General features: G+C 41.5%; 1 protein-coding gene across 1 annotated transcript in view; it reads right to left on the reverse strand.

The window, feature by feature from the left end:
* The window catches only part of LOC127660998 (sodium/potassium/calcium exchanger 3-like), a 163,663-nt gene that overhangs the window by 14,040 nt on the left and 126,246 nt on the right, over positions 1 to 23,377 (reverse strand). Inside the window, exons 4-10 of the mRNA XM_052151518.1 lie at positions 16,081 to 16,155; positions 15,904 to 15,988; positions 15,719 to 15,822; positions 5,306 to 5,380; positions 1,577 to 1,602; positions 1,409 to 1,462; positions 1,139 to 1,266 (exon numbers count right to left, since the gene is read on the reverse strand). Of these exons, the coding sequence (XP_052007478.1) occupies positions 1,139 to 1,266; positions 1,409 to 1,462; positions 1,577 to 1,602; positions 5,306 to 5,380; positions 15,719 to 15,822; positions 15,904 to 15,988; positions 16,081 to 16,155 (547 nt within the window). The remainder of the gene's footprint in view (positions 1 to 1,138; positions 1,267 to 1,408; positions 1,463 to 1,576; positions 1,603 to 5,305; positions 5,381 to 15,718; positions 15,823 to 15,903; positions 15,989 to 16,080; positions 16,156 to 23,377) is intronic.

Here is a 23,377-nt window from a genome sequence, read left to right on the forward strand (position 1 = left end):
CACATGCGTTAATGTTGTATTTTGGCTTTGCTCTATGCAGCGCATAATTTCAATTAATTTAAACAGACTGATCTCAGTGCAGGAGAAGGGTTAAACTTTAGATGCATGGAGTCATGTGACCAAACAACATGGTGCTGACAGCAGCAGAGTTTGTCTTTTGGAGAAACACCAACAAAACTACATCTGGTAAGACGCCTAATTACATTTTTAATGTTTGAGTCAAAAGATTAGATTCTCCAATTTCATTTTATATGCCATTTCTTAAATTTGAGTGATTTATTGTGAAACACAACACTGCTAAACATAATGTACACTAAGGTGTACTTTAGTGCCTTTTTCCTTAGAAATCCTATAATTACTGTGTATTATCACATTAAGAATCAATTAGTTCATCTAAAAACTGAAAAATGTTGCTTTCAGAGGCTTTATGTGGAGTTGGGATGAAAATAAGGTGCATTTTGAACTGTTCTGACCAATGACGACAGACAGCACACAAGTTGCACACTAAATAGGGAGCAAGGGAGCATCTCATATCTATCTTTGCAGCAAAGAACATTCACTCCTAAAATCGAACCAAAAGTTCAGTTTCAGGCTGCAGATAATGTTTGGACCACTCAGCATGTTTAGCAGACATGGGACAATGGTAATCAGTAATTTAATCAAAATTAAATTTTAACATGGCTAGCAGTGATTGGATGATGATGGCGTTTACTTTACATCAGAAATTAGTATAATTCTGATACAATATATGAAACGTCTCAAAAACATGAATCACCAACACTCCTGGAAACACAATAAACAAGTTGACTTTCTATAGCTTGGTATTATTTAAAACACAGCACACAGCAGTCACGCTCGGGTCTCAGGAGGTTAATGAATGCAACCTTATTGTAAAGTGTTACCAAAATATTTTCTAGGGATTATAATTGCACCCACAAAGAACAATGAAACATTTTAGAGTTGGACAGAAAACTACAAACAATTATATTGTCTATAGAAATTGACATGATTTTTCAACATTTCTTTAATGATCCCAAAGACATTCCATACCTGAAAAATCACAATTTTAAAATCCCTTTTAATTCAAGATTTTGCATAACAGTGGGAACTCTGCATTAAACATGACCGCAGGCATTACCTTTCTTAAGCAGCACGACAGTAGCGTCAGACCCATCGTCAATGTCTGTGTTACTCGCTGTGCCGTTACCCAGATTTGCAGAGTTCTTTTTCCGCCGCTCAATGTAATGAACCACCCGCGAGTTAAAACTGATTAACCCAAAGGAAAGAGAGTTCATAAAATCAGCAGGGCTGTGATTTACTGATGCAGAGAAGATCTGAATTTAAAACAATAAATACATGTTATAGTGAACACTTTCCATGGCAACAGACAGAATAATGCAGCACTTACTTCATAATTAAAATGTAAACTAGGTACATCAGTACTAAGATGAGCGATTCCCACCTAAAGAAGAAATAAAGAAACCGAGATGACCCAATAAACAACAGAATCAACTGAAATGACAGTATTGTGACAAATTAAGAGGGTATTAAGGTGTAACAACTGCTGTAATCTTACCATGTCACCTTCTCGTCATAGATGAACTTGAAAGAAGAAAAAATTTAATAAACCACATTTCTGAACTGAAACAACTCTACTGCATCCATCTCACCACCAGAGGGCAAGCTTATATTACTTATTGCTTATTGGCCCTGAGAATTTTGTATGTGAGATATTATTACATATCCATGATGCTTTACTGAATCATAGCTTTTTAAAGTTGAGCACCTTGTACCTGGCTCCCAGACAGCAATACAATTATTTGCAAAGGTGTTCAATATGCCTCAGGTCTGGGCTTTGTAAAGGTAAAATCATGTTTTGTGGAATAAACATAAATGTTGTCAAAAACATATATACTGATGAGCCAAAACATTATGCTTATTATGCTGTAGGTCCTCTTCGGGCCACCAAAACAGCATCAACCCGCTGAGGCATGGACTCTACAAGACCACTGAAGGTGTCTTCTGGTATCTGGCACCAAGACATTAGCAGCAGCTCATTATAGATTACAGGAAAAAGAAAACAATCATTCAACCACTTATTATCAACGGGGACTGTGTGGAGCGGGTGGCAGACTTCAGCTTCCTGGGAGTCCACATTGAGGAGGGTTTAACCTGGAGCAAGAATACCTCTGAGCTAATAAAAAAGGCCCAGCAGAGACTTTATTTCCTGAGAGTATTCAGGAGGAACAACATCACACAGAGGTTGCTGGTGTCCTTCTATCAAGCCTCCATAGAGAGCTTGCTGACATACTGCATGTGCGTGTGGTACACCAGCTGCACAGTCTCTCACAGGAAAGCGCTCCAGAGGGTCATCAACACCGCACAGAAAATCACTGGCAGCCCTCTCCTCACACTGGTAGAACTATACAGTTCCCGCTGCTTTAAAAATATACATAACATTTTAAATGACACCTCTCACCCAGGCCACCACCTGTTCAAACTGTTACCGTCAGGCAGACGGTACAGATCCATCAGGGCAAAAACTAATAGACTCAAAAACCCATCTGCAATAACTGTAATTAACGCTGCTAAAGTGAACTGAACTGATTGCAGGATTGGTACAATAAGTATGACTGTGTATGTGTATATGAATGCCTGTTCAGGCTGTTTTATTCTTCTTTTAGATACTATTTATTTACTGTTTTTTAAAAATTATATTAGGAATGATGCACTGGCTGGTTAGCACTTTAAAATCTTTTCGTTGTACATGTGGCAATGACAATAAAGTTTTCTATTCATTCTATTCTATTCAGATCCTTCAAGTCCTGTAAAATGCAAGGTGGAGCTGCTGTGGATTGGACTTGTTGGTCCAGCACATCACACAGATGTTCAATCAGATTGAGATCTGGGGAATATGGAGGCCAGGGCAACACCTTCAACTCTTCATCTTGTTCCTCAAACCATTCCTGAACAATGTGTGCAGAGTGGCAGGGCACATTATCCTGCTGAAAGAGGCCACTCCCATCAGGGAACACCATTGCCATGAAGGGGTGTACCTGGGCTGCGATGATGTTTAGGTAAGTGGCACATGTCAAATTGATGTCCACATAATGGCTGGACCCAGGGTTTCCCAGCAGAACATTGCCCAGAGTATCACAATCCCTCCACCGGCTTGTCATCTTCCCACAGTGCATCTTGTTACCATCACATTCCCAGGTAAACGGCGTACACATAAACGGTCGTCCACGTGATGTAAAAGAAAAAGACTCATTGGACCAGGCGACCTTCTTCCACTAATCCAACATCCAGTTCCAACACTCACGTGTCCATTGTAGGGGCTTTCGGCAGTGGACAAGGGTCATCATGGGCACTCTGACCGGTCTGCGGCTACGCAGCCCCATACGCAGCAGGGTTGAAATGCACTATATTGTGACGCATTTCTCCCGTAAACATCATTAACATTTTCTGTGACTTTTACAACAGTAGACCTTCTGTTGGTTCGGACCAGATAGGATAGCCATCGTTGTCCTCATGTATGGATGAGCCTTGGGCGCCCAACACCCTGTCGCTGATTTGTGGTTTGTCCCTCCTCAAGTGGTAGGTACTCACCACTGCTGACTCGGAGCACCCCACAAGCCTTGACAAATCAGAGATACTCTGACCCAGTTGTCTGGCCATAACAATTTGACCCTTGTCAAAGTCGCTCAGATTCTTACACCTGCCCATTTCTCCTGCATTCAGCATGTTGACTACGAGGACTGATTGTTCACTTACCATCTAATCTACCCAGACCTTGACATGTAACCTTGTCAGAAACAGAATATTTATTTTGGCCAGGTAAGATTACACTTACAAGGAATTTGACTTGTGAATTTGACAGTTGCTAAAGTACATACAATTTAAATACAAAACAAACAAGGGGAAAAAAAAGAAATACAAAAAGTACAACACAATAACTACTATTATATGCAAATAAAGAATGAGAATTAGAGGTAACAGAGATGTGCAACAGTATATGACAGTTAAACAATTACATCAGTAAGGATGTGTGTTCATAAAAAAACAGTGCAGAGCAATAGTGTTCTTAGGAGTTCAGCAAATACTCTAGGGATGTAACTGTTCATATGTCTCATTGTTTTAATTTGAATGATTCTGTATCTGATTCCTGATGGAAGAGGCTGTAAGGTACAGTGAGCAGGATGTGAAGGGTTGTCAATTATTTTGATTGCTCTCTTTTTGCAACGGGTGTCGTGCAGATCTTGGATAGGGGGCAGACTACAGCCAATGATTTTTTCAGCTGTTCTGATGACAAGCTGAAATTTCCTCCTCTCACATGTGGTGATTGATCCAAACCACTTGATAATTGTTAGGAGATGATCAACTTTATTCGCTTCACCTGTGAGTGGTCTTAATATTTTGGCTCATCAGTGTATATACTCATGTATATACTTTAATGGTTGTATTTGGGAGAGATGATCACCCCCAAAAAAGAGACCTTTACATACTTCACAAACAAAACTTGTTTAACCTGTTGATACACACCCCCTTTTTGAGCACAAACCATGAAAATGAGATACCTGAACTTAAATGGTTGTATTTACGGGACCCTTTGTAGTATGGTTACAGTTGTGGTATCTTTTGTAAGAAGACACTTTGGGCTTAATTTCCCAAGTCAGAATAAATATATGTTGTTATTTTCTTAAGTTAGAGAAGATGAAGTTTATAGTAAAGGAAATATTTTGTGCTGAACATGTTTTTATAATCAAAAAAACAATAATAAAAGTACCAAGACAACCCAGAAATACAATGTTCTCAAAGCCACAAGTCTAAAGAAGTTATGTTTCAAATTTGAAGATGATCTAATAAAAATTATGTTCCAGCAAGCCTTTTTCTCTGTAAAATCGCAGGCGGCGTACAGAATAAAATTAAGGCCTCGCCTTTCAAGACGACACAAAATCTGACTGCACTTCTTTGCTATTATTAATAAAACGACTCTCCATTTTTAAAAATAGACTGTGGAGACAGGCTCATTTAGTTTATGAGACTGTAATATATAAGATCATATACAGTGTTACAACATGAATGCTGCTCAGATAACATCTCAGTTACTCCATGTCCTGTGTACTATTTCTCTGTGTTTGTTGTTTCTCTGTGATGGGAACACATACAGAGTGGGAGAAAATATAAGGGCATGTGCTGCAAGCCATGGGCCCACCGGGAGAGTCAACCGCTTCTCCTATCCTGCTGTGTGACGAGGCCCATAGGCATCATGGGAGCATGAAAAGCCACTTAAAGTCCTACTCACCACGATCAGAGTGGCCACTGAGATAGTGTAGTACACGGAGTCTCTCATTAATGTCCAACATGAGAGCCGTACTACCTACATTGAGAGGGGAGAGAGGGCAGATAAGAGAGAGACTGATAATGAAGAGACTGCATACATATAAACACCAAAACACACACACAAACGCACACTTAGACTGTAGTGGAGGGTGTAAAGTGGAGTGAAACAAGTGTCAAAGCATTAAAAATTGTAATTTAAATTATTTACTTCTGCCATTCACCTTTGATGAACAAACTGTGTTTTGTTGTGGTATCAGAAGTTACATAGGCCTATCGCAAAATGAATGATAGCTCATTCGATTAAGTGCCATAAGGCACTGATCATATGGGACACACTTCTTGGACCAGGGACATAATAATTTTTTTGTGGTAATCAACATAATGCCACAAATGCTCTCGATTGAGCTTAACTTCTATTGAACCAAGACTGTTTCTTTAAGCTCTAATTGTTTTTTTTTTAAAAGCACCATTAATGTAGTCCATATGACACCTGCACTATATGACAAGTCTTCTGAAGCCATTTGATAGCTTTGTGAGGACAGACCAAAATTGAAGTCACTATTCTGTGATTATTTTCCCCTCTAATGAGCTAACTCGAGAAACGCTGTGACTGGATCATTGAGTCAGTGAGTTGATTGACTGTAAACAAATCAATCCAAAGCAAACCAAAGAGTTATATGGACTACTTATATATTGTATGGAAAAGAGCTCTGTAAAGATTCTCCTTTTTTGTTCCATGGAAAAAATAAACATACAGATAAAAAAAAATGCATGAAAGTAGCAAAATAATGACAGAAGATTAATTTTGGGTGGAACTATTCCTTTACAAAAAAACACAACAGTGGCCCTACAAAATATAACTATGAGTATAACTGTTTTGAATGGGTGTCTCTGATTTTACATTTAAGACACCCATTGAAATGAACACCTTTTAAACTCATTGCCTTATTTAACCTAAAACAAAAGTCTTAATAACAGTCATTTCCTACTTAATTACATTGGCTACTAACCTTCTAAGGCCTATTCTTACTTAAATTATATTCTGAGCTACTGACTCCTGTAAAAACATTGTATACATCTAATTTTCCTTTGTACGAAGCATGTGCCACACAGATTATTTTAAACATTTGTTCAGCCTGTACAGCAAACTCTATTTGTGGCACACATACCATACAGTTTAACATCACATCAATAGTAAAGTCAGCTCATGCTCTGCTCAATTGTAAATCAATCTTCTCCAGTCTGATTGAATTAAAGGATTTAAAATGTGCTTGTCATGCTTTTAAATCTTATATAATGTGTAATCTGCATTCTATGACTATTTTGAGTTGGGCAGTCTTGTCTTGCAAACTTTAGAATTACAGATTGCAGTGCATGAATTGGCAGTGTATGCATGAGTCAAGGAAAGTAGACACCATTTACGGGCATGACTTCCTGTGCCAAATCCAGCTGATTGAGCTGTATAAGGTAATCCATACTGAATTCAGTAGTAGTTGAGGATAGTGTAAACGTGTGGCTCACTGTCCTGGGTGAAAGGGGCTCGAGGTTTGAGACTTGACCCGATCTCGTATACCCCCTCGGACTTAGTTATTGATGGATAGACAGGAGGGATGCCAGAAGACTCGATGTTAGATGTAAGCAGCTGTATATATACTCTTACTCTGGCAGTGTGATTGGTCAGATTAAACGACTTGCTCCTCCCGAACCTTGTTAAATGAAACTCCATTTCAGTAGACTGCAATTAAATGTAATCCTGCCTTGAGGATACTGAGAGGTGTAGACTAGATAGAGATGGAGAATGAAAATATGCTGAAGCACTGAAGAGACAGTGGCAGTTGCAGACGCATGGTAATTAGCTTTAGGAGAGCTGAAAAGTGCTGGAGGGATCGCGGTAGGGCAGGGTCGCCCCGGACGGAGGCATGAATCCTAGCTGCCTGGACAGACCTTAAGTCTCCCTCCAGGCTTGGTGGGTTCAATGAGGGAAGGGGCTCAGTGGCTGCATGAGCAGGCAAGCCCAACCTGCAATCGAACGGGGACACTCGCTGCATTCTACCGGGAGAGTCCTACCGAGCTTTGAAAGGGAGAGCCCATGATACAAATAAACATGAATAGCTCACAGCATTCGGAAGAAAGAACCATCGCTGTGGTTTGAACGGGAGAGCCCTTGATGGACTGCATTGGAGGAGTCTGCCACGCCCAAGCCGAACTGGCTGAGAGGGCCCCCACAGCGTCTGAATGATGGGGCCAGCCTATTGAAAAGACTAGGATGAAGCAAGCATCCCCTGACACCGATTGTGAACATTGTGATTAGTTAATTAGGGCTTGCTATGCTTTCCTGATATGGAGACGGTTGGTGCAGATTTAGCTGAGATATGCGTCGGATGACCAGCAGCCCAGTAATCATATTTGGTGCTCGGGCAGGCCTTTGTGGGCTGCTGTGGTTGTGGCAACGATGCGAAAGGAATGGCTTGAGTATAGTCTTTTTGAGATGCCGGAATTGAGCAGGACAGATTTGAGTTGTTTTTGGAACCAGAATCGGGAAGCTTTTTGTTAGGTTAGGGACCCTCTATAATGGAGATAGGGTGCTAATGATTGAAATGGCTGTATAGGAGTTGGCATATTGAAAATTAAAATGTAATGACCTTTTTGGTTTGATCTGTTTTGCTTTGTTTGATAAAGTATCTTAAGATTGTCTCATTGTCTATGATATGGAGGTCCGAAATGGTGGGATGGATTCTTGGGTTGAATTTAGCCATTGTAGTGAGTTGAAGAAGGAGAGGATGAACATTGCATCTAGTGTTTTTGAGGTCTTTGGAGAAATGGAGCCCTGGCAGAGAGTATTTAAGCATCGGATTAGCAGATCAATAGTGAGGGGAAGCCTGGTATCTGTTCTGGTGGGTAAGGATCTGTGGATACCTTTAACTAGAAGTGAGATCTGGGGTGGCTTCTTGTGGAGGAGGTTTTGCAGAAAATGAATTTATAAAAGAATGGATGCTGGATTGAGAATTTTGGATTGATTGAGGAGTGAGGCGAAGGGGGACATGGAGAGGAGATAAAAATTGAGAAAAGGATGAGCCTGCTTTTTGTGTGAAAAGTTTAAGGTGCGTATGTGTGAGAACTCCGCAATACGAAAGGGTTGGGTCATAGAGCACGGCATTTGACAGGAGGGCATATAGAGGGCTACATTCTAATTAAATTGATACAGAGATGCAGCTTGTTTGAACTGTTTAGGGAAGACCTGAATTGGCCTGATTGTTGTCGATCACCAGGTGGGTAATGGTTCATTTGGAATGAATGGCATACTATGGGATACGGAGCCAAAGACGTGCCGCAGTTGTGTCATGTGAATGACGCATTGCCTGAAAGACACCACAGTTGCAGTGCTTGGACAGCGGATGCACTGTTTGCTATGTAGTGGGAGTTTATCACATGGCCCGAAAGACGCCGCAATTGCGACGCTTGGGCAGCACGTTGTGCTTTTTGCAGCGTAGTAGGAGTTTGTTGCATGGCCCAAAAGACGCAGCAGTTTCGGCACCTGGACAACAAATTTGTGCTGCTTAGGGATGTGTTGAGCAAATAGAAAACATGGTTATATGGTAAACGTAGCACCTGCAGACACCTGAACATAATTGTTTACTAGATTAAATGTCGGGAACATATGAGAAGCAATATCAGGAAACATACTTGTTGTGCATATGAACAACGTCATTTAAAGTTGGTTTAAATTGTGAAGGCACATGAAACTGAGTGGCCAGATTATGTTTATTATCATAAATTTGCATATAGTTTGGAGCTTTGTTGATTGTTTTCCAGCTGTAGACTTTATAACTCTGTATTATTGGCACGGGGTGACTCGTTTGGACAAGGATGTATGGAATCATTGGAGTTTGTGCCTGTGAGTTGGATTTAATAGATACTATAAGAGCACCATTTACAGTAGTGTGGTAAATAAAATGACTTGTAATTAATTCTACAGAGAAACTGAAATATTTTGAGTATGAAGCAAAGTGCAAAGCCGAATCATCTTACGTCAGTTTAAACCTGTTACTTTAAACTTGGGTGGAGCATGAGATTGTGACAAATTGTTTAAATGATTTAAAAGTCATTGTAAAGCAGTTCAATGGAAAGGAGGAGTCGAGAACCAGCTTAGCAACATAACTAATAGTTTAATAATAAACTGAACCAAAAACACACAAACATAAAGCCACAGAGCAGCTGCCTGTAATTCTCTCTCTCTCTCTCGAATGGTTGTCACCGGCCGTACGTATACATTTTTACCTGCGTGAAGCATTTGTCCTGGGCAGGAGAAGGGAAAGTCATTTTATGGTCTAGAGATGAGTAGAGGTTTGTAGAAATGCTTACTTCATGGTTATGTGGGATGCATGGCAAGGTGAGCTCAAATGCTGTGTGGAGGCAAGACACGTTTGCGGAATGATTATGAATGAGTTGGACATGGGGCGCGATCCGCCTATTGCGGAGCAAAATACGGCTTGTGTCTGTTTGGACAGAGGCTGCGTATAGCCGGGAATATGTAGTGAAGTAGCGGCCGTTTGGAGGGAGTTCGCTTGTTCCATAATACACCTGTGTTCCGAATGGAATAAATCACACTCCGAAGGGTGCTTTGAAGGGAGAACAATCATGATTGTCATGTTGGAAGAAATGGAATTGCTGAATGGAGCACATCCTAAACAAGTTGTGCGGCCAGGTAATGAGGCTGACAGGATTCTCCTGTGCGGGAGAGACAGATTGAAATGCTGGGGAGCATTGGAATGATGCTTGAATTAAATAGTTAATCTTTTGTTTCCCTTGCATTCATATTAATTTGTGATAGAGCTCAAGTGGCATGAAGCCTGAGCAGTGCTGTTCACGGAGGTGCCCGTTAAGTTCTTTAACACAGTATAAGTCTGAAAGGAGTCACATGGCGCCATGCAAGGCGCTTGTGAGCAACGAGCTCTGCGCAATTTGCTAGTTTTTAATTATTTTTGTGTTATAATCCGGTGAGATTTGAGACACTCTGCTACATATTTGCTCTTTGAAGTCAATATGTCAAAAAATTCAAAATTCTCAGTCTCTGGAGATATTAAAAGACACTTATGTGCTCGAGCTGAAACCTCTGATGGGCCTGGGGACTGAGGAATCGATTTGGATGGCACGGCTGGGGAAATTCAGCATCAACTGTCCAACATGTTTGTGATGCTGATGAAAGTTGTTGCTGACTTAGAAGATCTCGCTCTAATATGTCGATCGATTATGGCAATGGAAACAACATTTTTGTAAGAGTTGATTACAAGAGTGGCAGATGTTGAGAAGCGGATCGATTATCTGGAGTCATCGGAGAGGGAATTATCTGATAATCCACTGGTGACCAAAGTTGATTTGGAACACGTTCTTGGAAAAACTTGAAGATCTTGAGAATAGTAGCCTCAGGAATAATATTCAAATTGTTGAAATTCCTGAGCATGAGGAGGGCAGAAATATGGTGAAATTCCTAGACGAGCTCCTCCCGAGTCTGCTTGACATAACAGGCCATAAGCTGGAAATTTAGCGAATTAAAGAACACTTTTGCACTTGTTTCTGGCAAAACTGAGAATAAATACTAAGGATGGCCGCAAAGTATTTTTATGCCCTAAACAAGCACTGTCCTTTATAAAAACATTGGAGTGAGTAAGCCATTTGGTGTTTCTCATTTGAGTGGATTTACTCACTGTACTTAATCTGGCTGTCTGAGGAAGCTGGGCGCTGTTTCTTTTTGTGATGGTTCCGCCCAGCGGTTGAAGTTTGTTTTGTGGCGTGACACTTCTTCAAGAAATGTTGTATTGACGGAAGATCACTTTTACACTGAAGCTCCCGACCATTGATAAGGATAACCGCAAAATATCTACATGCTTGCAACAAGTGATGACTTTTATAGAGTTTATGGACTGAAGAAATCATGGTGTGTTTCTTATGTGGCCTTTTGAGTCAACTTGACTCATTAAATATACACTTGGCCATCTGAGGAACTGGGACGCTTGTTTTGTCATAGTTCCACCTAGTGGCTGGAGTTTGTTTTATGGAGAACCATACCTTCGGTACAGTTGTGGATGAATCTGCTTGTTCTTTGTGATTATGCCTTCTATTGTCTGGAGTTTGAGTTACAAAGTATTTTCTGTTATGTAATTTTGTATAGAAACACCGGGCTTAAACAATCCAACGGCAAAGTTCTCGCTGGAGTTGGAAGGAAATATTAAAAGTGCTGAGGCAGAGCTGAAGAGAGGAATGTCATCTGATGGCCTCAGAGAATTGACCTGATTGAAATACAGATATAATACTATTTTGTTGCGGAAGGTGGTGTTTTGGTTATTCAGGGCAAGACAGTCATACTTTGAGTCTAGATATATAAAAAAAAGAGAGAGAGTCTTTTTCTACCAATCCCTCAGTGAAATATGCTGGTGGTAAAATATTTACCTTGGCCATTGATATTAATAATGCTTTTAAATAATTATATCTTGATCTTTATAGTTCCAGATCTCCAGATAATATCCAGAAGATATTAGAAACTTTGTGGAACCATTAAAGCTCCCTAATTTGACGACTGAACAAAAACATTCTCTTAATTCTGAGATATCCTTGGAGGAGCTTAATGAGGTAATTAAGGCCCTGCCTACAGGGGCCAGATGGCTTTGCCACTGAATTTTTTAGATCTTATGCTACAGAATTGGCTCCACTTTTTAGTTTATAAAACGTTTATACGGAATTATTAAATGGAAAGCTTCCCCCAACCATGACACAAGCCCAGATCAGTCTGATTATTAAAAAGGACAAAGATCCAAGCGAGTGTAAGAGTCAACGTCCAATTTCCCTGATCCAGCTAGATGTCAAAAACTTTGTCAAAAATTTTGGCTAACCGATTACGAAAAGTTATGACATCTCTTATACATATAGATCAGGTGGGGTTTATTCGGGGCCTTAGCTCTTCTGATAACATTAGGCTTATCATCAATATCATGTGGTCAGTAGCAAATGATCAGTTTCCAGTCGCTGCCATCTCACTTGATGCCAAAAAGGCATTTGATATGGTAGAATGGGATTATCTTTTTAAGATTTTGGAAATGTATGGGTTCAGGAGTACATTTATTGGTGGGATTAAGTTACTTTATAGACACCCTCTAGCAGCGTTTTACCTCATTATTGTTCCGTCTTGCCCTGGAACCATTAGCAGCAGCGATAAGAAAGAAGGATGATTTTCCAGGTGAGGTGGCGGGAGGTAGGGCGCATAAGCTTCTGCTTTACGCAGATGATATTGTATTATCGTCTCTGACCCTACTAAATTTATGTCTTGGCTCCACAGATTTATTAATTCCTTTTCCAAGTTGCAGGATACAAAGTCAGTTGGTCTAATTCCAAAGCCTTGGCTCTGACAGCGTACTGCCAATTAACGGCCTTCCAGCCGGGTGCCTTCCAGTGCCCCAAACAGGGCATTAAGTATTTTTGTATTTTATTCCCAGCAAATGTGTTAATTTGGACCCTTTAATAAAAAGGTTTGAGTGATGTGGAAAGGTGGGCTTCATTACATTTATCGATGATTGGGCAGGTTAATGTTATTAAATTGACCTGTATTCCAAAATTCAACTACCTGCTACAGTCAATCCCTATAGATATCCCCCTCTCTTATTTCAAGCAATTTGATAGCATAGCGAAGTCCTTCAATTGGAATAGTACACGTCCCAGACAACAAATCACATAGGCCGATTGACAAAGGTGAGCTAGGCCTACCCAAGATTTTGTTTTATTATTATGCGTTCGGTCTCAGGCATTTGGCTCATTGGTCGCTTCTACCAGATAGAGCCCCTCCCTGGTTTTCTATTGAACAGGAAGTCCTTTCCCCCATTTTGCTTTCTATCAAACTAACAGGAGAAGTTAAGTCACACCCTGTTATTTTGATTTGGACAAAAGTGGCCAGAGTATTTAATTCAGACATTTATTTCAATGTTGCCTCAAGCATATGGCTGAACCCCAAATTATGCATCAACAAGTCCCCTTTCTGTTGGTCAGAGTGGATTGTAAGGGGGGTTACTACACTGTATGAGAGTGGAGTGTTCAGATCTTTTGAGAATTTGTGTCATCATTTTGGGATCCCCAGATCTCAGTTTTATAGGTATTTACAGCTGCGCCACATGCTCTGTACTGTTTTTGGGAGTAGTTCACACCCCCTAAAGCGGCAGATGCTTTGGAAGAGGTGATTACTGCTTTTGGACAAGGTTATGAGGCATCAGTGTATTACTCCCTGCTAATTCAGAGTCTGGGGGATGGAGCTTCAACTTCTCTGAAGAGATTATGGGAGAAAGATTTAAACTTGGTATTGGAGGAGGGAGTGTGGGCTAGGATTAAAAAAAATGTCAAGTCTGTATCTAGAGATGCAAGGGTTCGCCTTATAAAGTTCATGATTTTACATAGATTCTATTGGACCCCCTCTAGACTATATAGGCTTGGTCTTAATGACACACCTACCTGCTGGCGATACCAATCGGAGGATGAATATACAACCCATGTTTTTTGGGGGTGCGTTAAGATCCAAGGGTTTTGGTTGAGAATTCAGAATTTTGTATGTGATGTCTTGGGCACTCGGGTTTCGTTTTGCCCCAGACTCTGTTTTTTGGGAGATGGGGCAGAAATCAATGTGGAGAATAAACATGTGGAGGATTGGGGTCCTAAAATGTGTTATGGTCACCAGACAGGTAATTTTGTGAGAGTGGAAGTCAGTTGGAGCTCCCCTGTTTCAGGAGTGGTGCTCGGAGATGGGGAGAGTGGCAGCCTTAGAGGAGGGGAATCTGGGTTTTTTGTGAGTTCTTGAAGGGTTCTCGGGTGGAATAGTGGAGAGAGAGAGGGGTAACTGTCAATGTGTGTGATTTTTAACATATATATATATATATATATATATATATATATATATATATATATACACACTCACCTAAAGGATTATTAGGAACACCATACTAATACTGTGTTTGACCCCTTTCAGCCTTCAGAATTGCCTTAATTCTACGTGGCATTGATTCAACAAGGTGCTGAAAGCATTCTTTAGAAATGTTGGCCCATATTGATAGGATAGCATCTTGCAGTTGATGGAGATTTGTGGGATGCACATCCAGGGCACGAAGCTCCTGTTCCACCACATCCCAAAGATGCTCTATTGGGTTGAGATCTGGTGACTGTGGGGGCCATTTTAGTACAGTGAACTCATTGTCATGTTCAAGAAACCAATTTGAAATGATTCGAGATTTGTGACATGGTGCATTATCCTGCTGGAAGTAGCCATCAGAGGATGGGTACATGGTGGCCATAAAGGGATGGACATGGTCAGAAACAATGCTCAGGTAGGCCATGGCATTTAAACAATGCCCAATTGGCACTAAGGGGCCTAAAGTGTGCCAAGAAAACATCCCCCACACCATTACACCACCACCACCAGCCTGCACATTGGTAACAAGGCATGATGGATCCATGTTCTCATTCTGTTTATGCCAAATTCTGACTCTACCATCTAAATGTCTCAACAGAAATCAAGACTCATCAGACCAGGCAACATTTTTCCAGTCTTCAACAGTCCAATTTTGGTGAGCTCTTGCAAATTGTAGCCTCTTTTTCCTATTTGTAGGGGAGATGAGTGGTACCCGGTGGGGTCTTCTGCTGTTGTAGCCCATCCGCCTCAAGGTTGTGCGTGTTGTGGCTTCACAAATGCTTTGCTGCATACCTCGGTTGTAACGAGTGGTTATTTCAGGTAAAGTTGCTCTTCTATCAGCTTGAATCAGTCGGCCCATTCTCCTCTGACCTCTAGCATCAACAAGGCATTTTCGCCCACAGGACTGCCGCATACTGGATGTTTTTCCCTTTTCAAACCATTCTTTGTAAACCCTAGAAATGGTTGTGCGTGAAAATCCCAGTAACTGAGCAGATTGTGAAATACTCAGACCGCCCGCCTGGCACCAACAACCATGCCACGCTCAAAATTGCTTAAATCACCTTTCTTTCCCATTCTGACATTCAGTTTGGAGTTCAGGAGATTGTCTTGACCAGGACCACACCCCTAAATGCATTGAAGCAACTGCCATGTGATTGGTTGATTAGATAATTGCATTAATGAGAAATTGAACAGGTGTTCCTAATAATCCTTTAGGTGAGTGTATATGTGTGTGTGTGTGTGTATGTTTTTCCTCTCTTTTTCCCTCCCATTAGTTGTTTGGTTTTTGTTTTCCTTTATATGTTTTCATGTAAGAAAATCGAAATTGAGCTTGCATAACTAGAAGCGTTTGAGTAGAATATTTAAGGTTCAAGCCTGAAACAGTCCCAAAAACAGTCAGTGTTTATGTGTGTTGACGTGCAAACTAAAGAGCACCTGTCCAGCAAAGATCCCACACACTCCGATGATGCAGAGAATATTGAAGACAGCAGAGCCCACTATTGTCCCCACTCCCACATCTCCTTTGGTGATAAACACACCTGCACAGAGTGAGGATCATGATCTCTTGCTGTTCAAATGTGTTGTTTTTCAACGACAGTTTGCGATGTGTTTTTGTTTACCTATGACCGAGGTGAAAAGCTCAGGAGCTGAACTGCCTGCTGCCATGAACGTGGCTCCTGCTACATCCTCACTAAGGTGAAGACGCTACAACACAAATGTACACACAGTGAAAGAGAGACTTAAATATGTTTCAAAAGGCTTGTAGAAGTGTAGTTAGTATGAAATTAATGCCTTACCTCAGAGATCTTCTCAAGGGAAGGCACAAAGTAGTCATCACACACCAATGCCAGTGCGTAAAACATATACATGGCCTGAGTGAACAGAGAAGTAAAAACATTTTTATTTCAGCACACACACCTTCCTTTAAAAGCAATTCAAATAATCAGAAATAATATCCTAATGTAGCCAAACTGTTGATAATTCCCACCTAATAGAATTCACCCAGTACAAATTTCAAATAACAATTTACACTGTAGACATGTTGTTGGATAACCTGTAAATGTACTCCATGTGGTAACATTTAAATAAACTGGATTTAAGTAAAAAATATAATTTAGTATGATTGAATGAACCTCCTAAATACAGTATATTGGGTTACATCAAACAACTTTATTCCCCTTCTGTCACTCACTCGAAGATGTGTCGATGTAGTGACACTAGGAGTCGCTCTTGAGAGCCCTATTCTTTTGAGAAAATGGCAATGAGAATTGGCGAGTGGAATTTGCATGCCACTCCCCCAGACATACGGGTATAAAAGGAGAAAGAATGCCCACTCTCATTTAGATGTTTTCTTTGGAGCCGAATGGTTGTACTATCAGCGAGCTGAATACTACTGCTATTCCATTCATCTCTTAAGAAGCGTATGCTGTTGGATATACGGTGCATTTCCAGCGGCTTTCTCTCCTTCTGCACGACGAGTGCAGATTTCACCCTGTGCGCTCTGACAGTGCTTAAAGTGTGTATATTCATGCTAAAGAGTACATTTCTCTATTAGAGCACACACATTGACACTGAACGTCTTTTTAAAGATGTATCTTTATAAAGATGCCTTTCTGTCTTTGTTCCGTTTTTGACTCGGCTACACCATTTAGTTCAGTGATGTCCGCTTCACTTCAGTGCAGGGCGAGAATGCTGCCACCCTGCGTGTGGAGATCGCGACCCTTCTTCGCAAGGGCGTGACAGAGCCTGTCCTGCTTGCCCTGCGGAGGCTATTGCCATTGATTCGGGGTAAGCATGTGTTGGCAACACAGAGATAGTAGCATACATAAATAGCCAAGGCAGTGTACACTCTCCTCGCATGTCGCAACTCAACATCCTTTCCTACTTTAGAGTCAGCGCCGGCTGAGGTCACTGCGGGCCACTCACATCCCGGGCAGCCTTAATGCTACAGCGGACGCGCTGACGTGGCAGGTGACGCTCAGTGGAGAGTGGAGACTCCACCACCAGGTAGTCCAGCTGATTTGGAGTCAATTCGCAAAGCACAGGTAAACCTGTTTGTTTTCCGGGAATGCTCCCACTGCCCGCTCTGGTATTCCCTGACAGAAGCCCCCCTCGGAACAGACGGGCTGGCACACAGCTGGCCCCGGTGACCACGCAAATATGCGTTCCCCCTAGTGAGCCTACTTGTACGGACTCTGTGCAAAATCAGGAAAGATGAGGAATGAGTCACCCTCGTGGCCCACCCAGACACGGTTCTCGGACCTCACGCTCCTCGTGACAGCACCTCCCTGGCAGATTCATCTGACCATCATGCCCAGACCTCTGGAATCTCCACTTCTGGCCCTTAGACGGGACGCGGAAGACCTAAGTGGCCAAACACCAGCAGTGGTATACACAATCACTCAGGCCAGAGCTCCCTTTACGAGGCAGCTTTATGCCCTGAAGTGGCGCTATTTCATGAAATTGGTGTTCTTCCCGAGCCGAAGAACCCCAGTGATGCTGGAGAGGCGGCTGTCCCCCTCCACCTGAAGGTATATGTAACCGCTATAGCGGCTCACCATGACGTTCCCTAGGGAAGCACAACCTGATTTCAGGTTCCTCAGAGGTGCCCGGAGACTGAATCCTCCAGGCCACGCCTCTTCCCCTCATGGGATCTCTCCACGGTCCTCTTGGGAGCCCCATTTGAGCCACTGGAGTCAGCTGAGCTGAAAGCCCTCTTCTTGAAGACAGCCCTCCTGATTGGGCTCACCTCCATCAAGAGAGTTGGGGACCTGCAAATGTTTTCTGTCAGCAACACTTGCCTGAAGTTCGGTCCGGCAGATTCTCACATGATCCTGAGACCCCAGCCGGGCTATGTGCCCAAGGTTCCCACGAACCCCTTCAGGGATCAGGTGGTGAGCCTGCAAGCGCTTCCTCGGGAGGAGGCAGACCCAACCCTGTCGTTGCTGTGTCCGGTGCATGCTTTGCACACCTACTTGGATTGCACGCAGAGCTTTAGACGCTCTGAGCAGCTCTTTGTCTGCTTCGGCGGAAAGGGAACGCTGTCTCCAAACAGAGGCTTGCCCACTGGATTGTAGATGCCATCGCTCTGGCATACCAGGCCCAGGCCGTGCCCGCCCCTTTGGGAATACAAGCACACTCTACTAGGAGTGTGCCATCCTCATGGGCACTGGTCCATGGCACCTCTCTAGCAGACATCTGCAGATCTGCATTTTACAATCTCTGGTTGAGCCGGTTTTGTCCCGTGGTTTGTCAGATTTGAACAGGTAGAGTTTGGTAATACAGAACAACTGGCCAGGTGTATCGTTTGCGTATAGCGCTCCCTTCCCTTCCCTTCCCCTGAGGCGAAAGCATGTGCTTTTACCCCCAGTTGAGTTCACGAGGTTGTGGACCCTGGATGTCCTTCCTCCCTAGCCCTGTGGCTTGCAAATTCGGTGGAGGAGTTCGCAGCAAGACCCACTACGGATACTAATATGCCCTGTACTCTCTGCCCCTGGCCGCCATGTTTGTAGAGCTCCTACCTTTCAGGGCAGGACCTACCACTATGCCCCTTCCATGTGCGGCTGGTGAGCCCACATGTTGACTTCCCCTTTTGGACAGGATGTGGTCTCCACAGGGTCTTTTCTCCCTGAAAGAATATGAACGGAAAAGAAAACCTTCCCTGATTGGTAAAATAGCGTTACATGGCCCCAGCCGGATCTAATACTCTGTGGAAAGAAAAGGCTGCGGCTGAATGAGACTGGGCATTCCTTCTCCTTTTAAATCTATATGTCCGGGGGATTGGCATGCAAATTCCACTCACCAATTCTCATTGGCCTTTTCTCAAAAGAATACAGGTGTTCATGGACACAACGTCTCATTCCCTGTAGGTTACGACAGTAACCAAGACATTTTATGGGCTAGATCAGGTAGAAATAACTCCTTAAGGTAACAATGGACTAAAATGGTACATATTTACTCTATTATTTAACATGTTTGTATTTATTGTCACTGTGTCTACCAGTCAGGTCACCTTTTTTTGTTCTTTACTTCATGTGGTAAAATCTAAATGAACTGTTGCTATACAAGTCAAAACTCATATTTAATATGACTGTATCAACCTCACAATATTAGGTAAATAAACAACACAATACAACATAATTTTTAAAGTCTGAGGATGTAGAAAAAGCTAATTTTCACATTATTATTGAATTATTGAATTATTTTATCAATTATATTACTTTATTATTTAGATGTTTGAATACACTTCTTATATTACATAGTTATGTTTTATCTCCCCTGTTCTTGGGTTTATATAGTCATTGGAAATCTAATTTATTACCATATACAGGTAAGTGAGGCAAAAGATGCTTGAAACATTAAACGTAGCTAGATTAAACTGAAATACACTGCTTTTCATTACTAGTTTTGTTTATAAATTTGAAGCCTACTCATTGGATCAATAAAGGTAAGCGTCATATTTAGCTTAAAGATGCACTCAGTAACTTTTGTCTTTGTGTCATCTTGGACTCACACTGACACTTAGCGGCTTGGATGCAGCATAATTTAAAATCAATAGTTTTCAGTTTCAGATGTCATGATTACTTTATAGAGTGAAAGTGCCAAATAAAAGAACGGTTACTGAGATTACAAGTTTTTTTTTTTACAATCATTTTTACACATTTCAAATCTAGAACGCATTTTCAAATCTCTTATTGGAGTCATCTCTACCAACATTTATACTAGCACAACAGTTAGTCTTTCATCAAAAACACCCTAAAACCATCACAGCACTTCATACATCTCTCAAAATCAATTAATTATATCAAAACACAGACAAACTGTTCTCGCAATAGAAATATTTTGTAACTCAAAAACAGATGACTAAATAAATGAATAATTTCATGATGGTTAATGTAGGCTTACTTTAGGGTATGTTTGACTTTTACATATGTAAACCAATATTCCATTAGGAAGCAAGAAAGGTACTTCACTGTGTAGAATGTACTCCATTCTACACTAACAGTATGCAATGAATCTCAAATGCTGCAATTTTCTTCAGCCTGCTTTACTGTATTTTCACATTTACATGTGGCACAATAACAACCGGCTCTATCCGAATACAGAGACAGATACAGATAGTTTTGTCATATGAACAGATACAGATACAAATACAGACAATGGCTCTGCTGCACACCCCTCGCGGACCCACTCCATGTAGAATGAACCAGCCTTTATAAGGTTACTGATATAATTGGAGTCTTCTTTTTAATGTTAGTGGTCATGATTTCCTACATGTATTGCAAAATGACAATTAAAAAAGTTAAACTTTTTTACTGAGGAAAAAATTACTGAGTAAACTTTTAAGACCTACTTACTGAGTCTTGCCTTAAGAACAAATGGTGCAACTGAATTAAATACAGTTAGTTACAAACTAACTAGCATTTACTAAGCCCCTATGGTGAACTTTACATTCATTGGTCGTTGTCCTTTTCTGCATATCGTGGCGCCATTTTGTGGTCCGTTCTGCAAAACGCGTCGGCGCATTTGAGCATGTCGCGGCCCATTCAGGACGTTTCTCGGCCGACCCACCGGCCCGCTCAGTTCTTCCGATCGACAGTCCGTGCCTGACCGGCCCAAAAGTGCATCGGCCCACCAGGAAAATACCTGGTATGCCATATTACCAGTCCAGCCCTGTGTGTATATATATATATATATATATATATATATACAGGCGTATGCAAAATTTTAGGCACCCCTGACAACTTCCATGATTTGCCTAAACTTTTGCATACGCCTGTGTATATATACCTGTATAGATATATAGAGCATATATTAATTATTTTTTCTAAATTAGTATTTTGTCCAGTATTTTTCCCCCCAAAAATCTAAACATCCTTAAAAAAAGATAAATTAACTTTAAAAATTAATGGCATAGAATATAATTTTTTTTTTTTAAAAAACAAGCATAACCTATAAGTAGTCTCAATGTTCCCTTGATTTTTGCCTGGTCTATGTAACCTTTTGTTGTAACTTAATTTATAGATATTATCACAAGATATGCATTTGCATATATATTATTTAGACATTCTTAAATACTATTATTTGTCAAAGTTTAGTTACTTTTTAAAACACTTGCTCTGAATATTCAGTTTTTGCAAAAATGTCACATGTAGTGCTCAATGTACATTAAAATCTATCAATGATCATAAAAGCTTAAAAAAAAAAATTGAATCTTAAAAAGAACACTTTTCATTGTATTTTGTTATCTACCATTGATTTTGCAATATTTACATTTAAAAATATAATTCCATAAACTTGGAAGTCTGGAAGGCTAAACATTCCCCATAGTGGGGTCAGTCTTGTAATTCTTTAAGTGTGTGTGAGTGAATGTGTGTGTGATAGAGTTTGTGTATTATCTGTGTGTGTGATGTAGGTGGAAGGATGTATTCTGTGCTGTGGCAGTGTTATAGTCTCATCAATTAATTTTGTGTATGTTCTGCCATATGGACCTGTTTTTAAGTATTTACGACTCACATCCCCATTAATTTATATGGTGGAACAAAATTTGACCAGAATAGTAAGATAGTTAATAAAAAAAAAAAATCAGAGCACCTTTTTATTACATTTTTTTACATAAAAAGGGTTCAAATGGGACAAAATATCCTAATAGAACATAAGGTTTAAAACATTACAGTAAGGTTCAATTTGTCAACAATATCAAATGCATTAGGTATAATTAACGAGCAATGAATAATGTTGTGATGAGGAGGAGGGCGTGGCCGGGCTGTAAGGATGGACACCTGTCGCTGAGTTACTCCAATCAGCCGGGAGGGGGATAAGGATGAGCTGGAGAAGCCAGTTGTTTGTGTGTTTATCAATGTTTGGTTGTGCTTAAAAGCAGTTTTTGTGTTGTGTCTGATTAAAAGTATTCATGATTGTTCACCAGGTTCCCACCTCCTCCTTTCCAATAAGCAAGAGACGTTTTTGCCACAGTGGTACCGAAACCTGGATCTTTAGAGGAGGACTACGCTGTCCTCGAGACCTCACTGCTGGTTTAAGAACGCGATGCCGAGGATACACAATCTGGTGGTACTGGAGCGGTTTGTCTGCAGGCTACCAATGTAGTCCAGCAGGAGGTGGAGGAGCCTGCTGCTGTCCGCAAGGAGGCGGATGAGCCCGCTGCTGACCGCCTGGAGGTGGTGACTGTTCCCGCTGCCAACCATCAGGAGCCGGCGGCCGCGGGACGGCTGAGCAAGTCCAGTGCCATCACCCGGCATCACTGACAGAGGTGTTCCTGCTGGCTGAGGACCGGCTGGGTGGCGTGGTCAGGAACCAGAGTTTTTTCTTCTTTCTCCTCTCTTTTTCTTTTCTCACTCTCTTCTCTCTCTCTCTCTCTCTCGGGATCTCTTTCTCTCTCTTTCTCTCTCCTCTCTCCCTCCCCTCATCCGGTTCATGTTCCCAGGATGTGGGGAAACCAGCCGGTGACAGAACAGCCAGAAGGGCAACACCTCCCTTCCAGAAATGGGGGGTGGTAAGTCAGGCTGGATGGTACCCCGGCCTGAATTGGACATTGGGGGTACATGACAGGCAATAAGGATGGACACATGGTGCTGAGTTACCCCAATTAGCCGGGAGGGGGATAAGGAGGAGCCGGCGAAGCCAGTTTGTGTGAGAGAGAGATAGAGAGAGATGCAATTGGAGCTTTGTGTGTGCATCAATGTTTGTTTGTGTTGAAAAGCAGTTTTAGTGTTGTGTATGATTAAAAACCTTTGTGACTGTTCACCCGGTTCCCGCCGCCTCCTTTCCGATAAGCAAATCAAATCAATCAAAATCAAATTCACTTTATTGTCACTCAAGTGCAACAGTGGGTGAAAGTCTTGGGTGCAGTTCCGAGCAACATAGCTGTCATGACAGTGATGAGATATATACCAATTTACAATAAACATCAGTTCCCCTTCTGTCGCTGTCTCCACATTGTGTCGGAGAAGCGACACTAGGGGTCTCTATTGAGCACCGAAATATGCCTCTGACTTATGAAAAAAGGCCAATGAGGAATTGGCAGACGGTATTTGCATATATGCCTCCAGATCGGGTTGGGGCGCCGTGTGCAAT

Source organism: Xyrauchen texanus, chromosome 20 (assembly GCF_025860055.1).
Source record: "Xyrauchen texanus isolate HMW12.3.18 chromosome 20, RBS_HiC_50CHRs, whole genome shotgun sequence".
NCBI classification, from domain to species: domain Eukaryota; kingdom Metazoa; phylum Chordata; class Actinopteri; order Cypriniformes; family Catostomidae; genus Xyrauchen; species Xyrauchen texanus.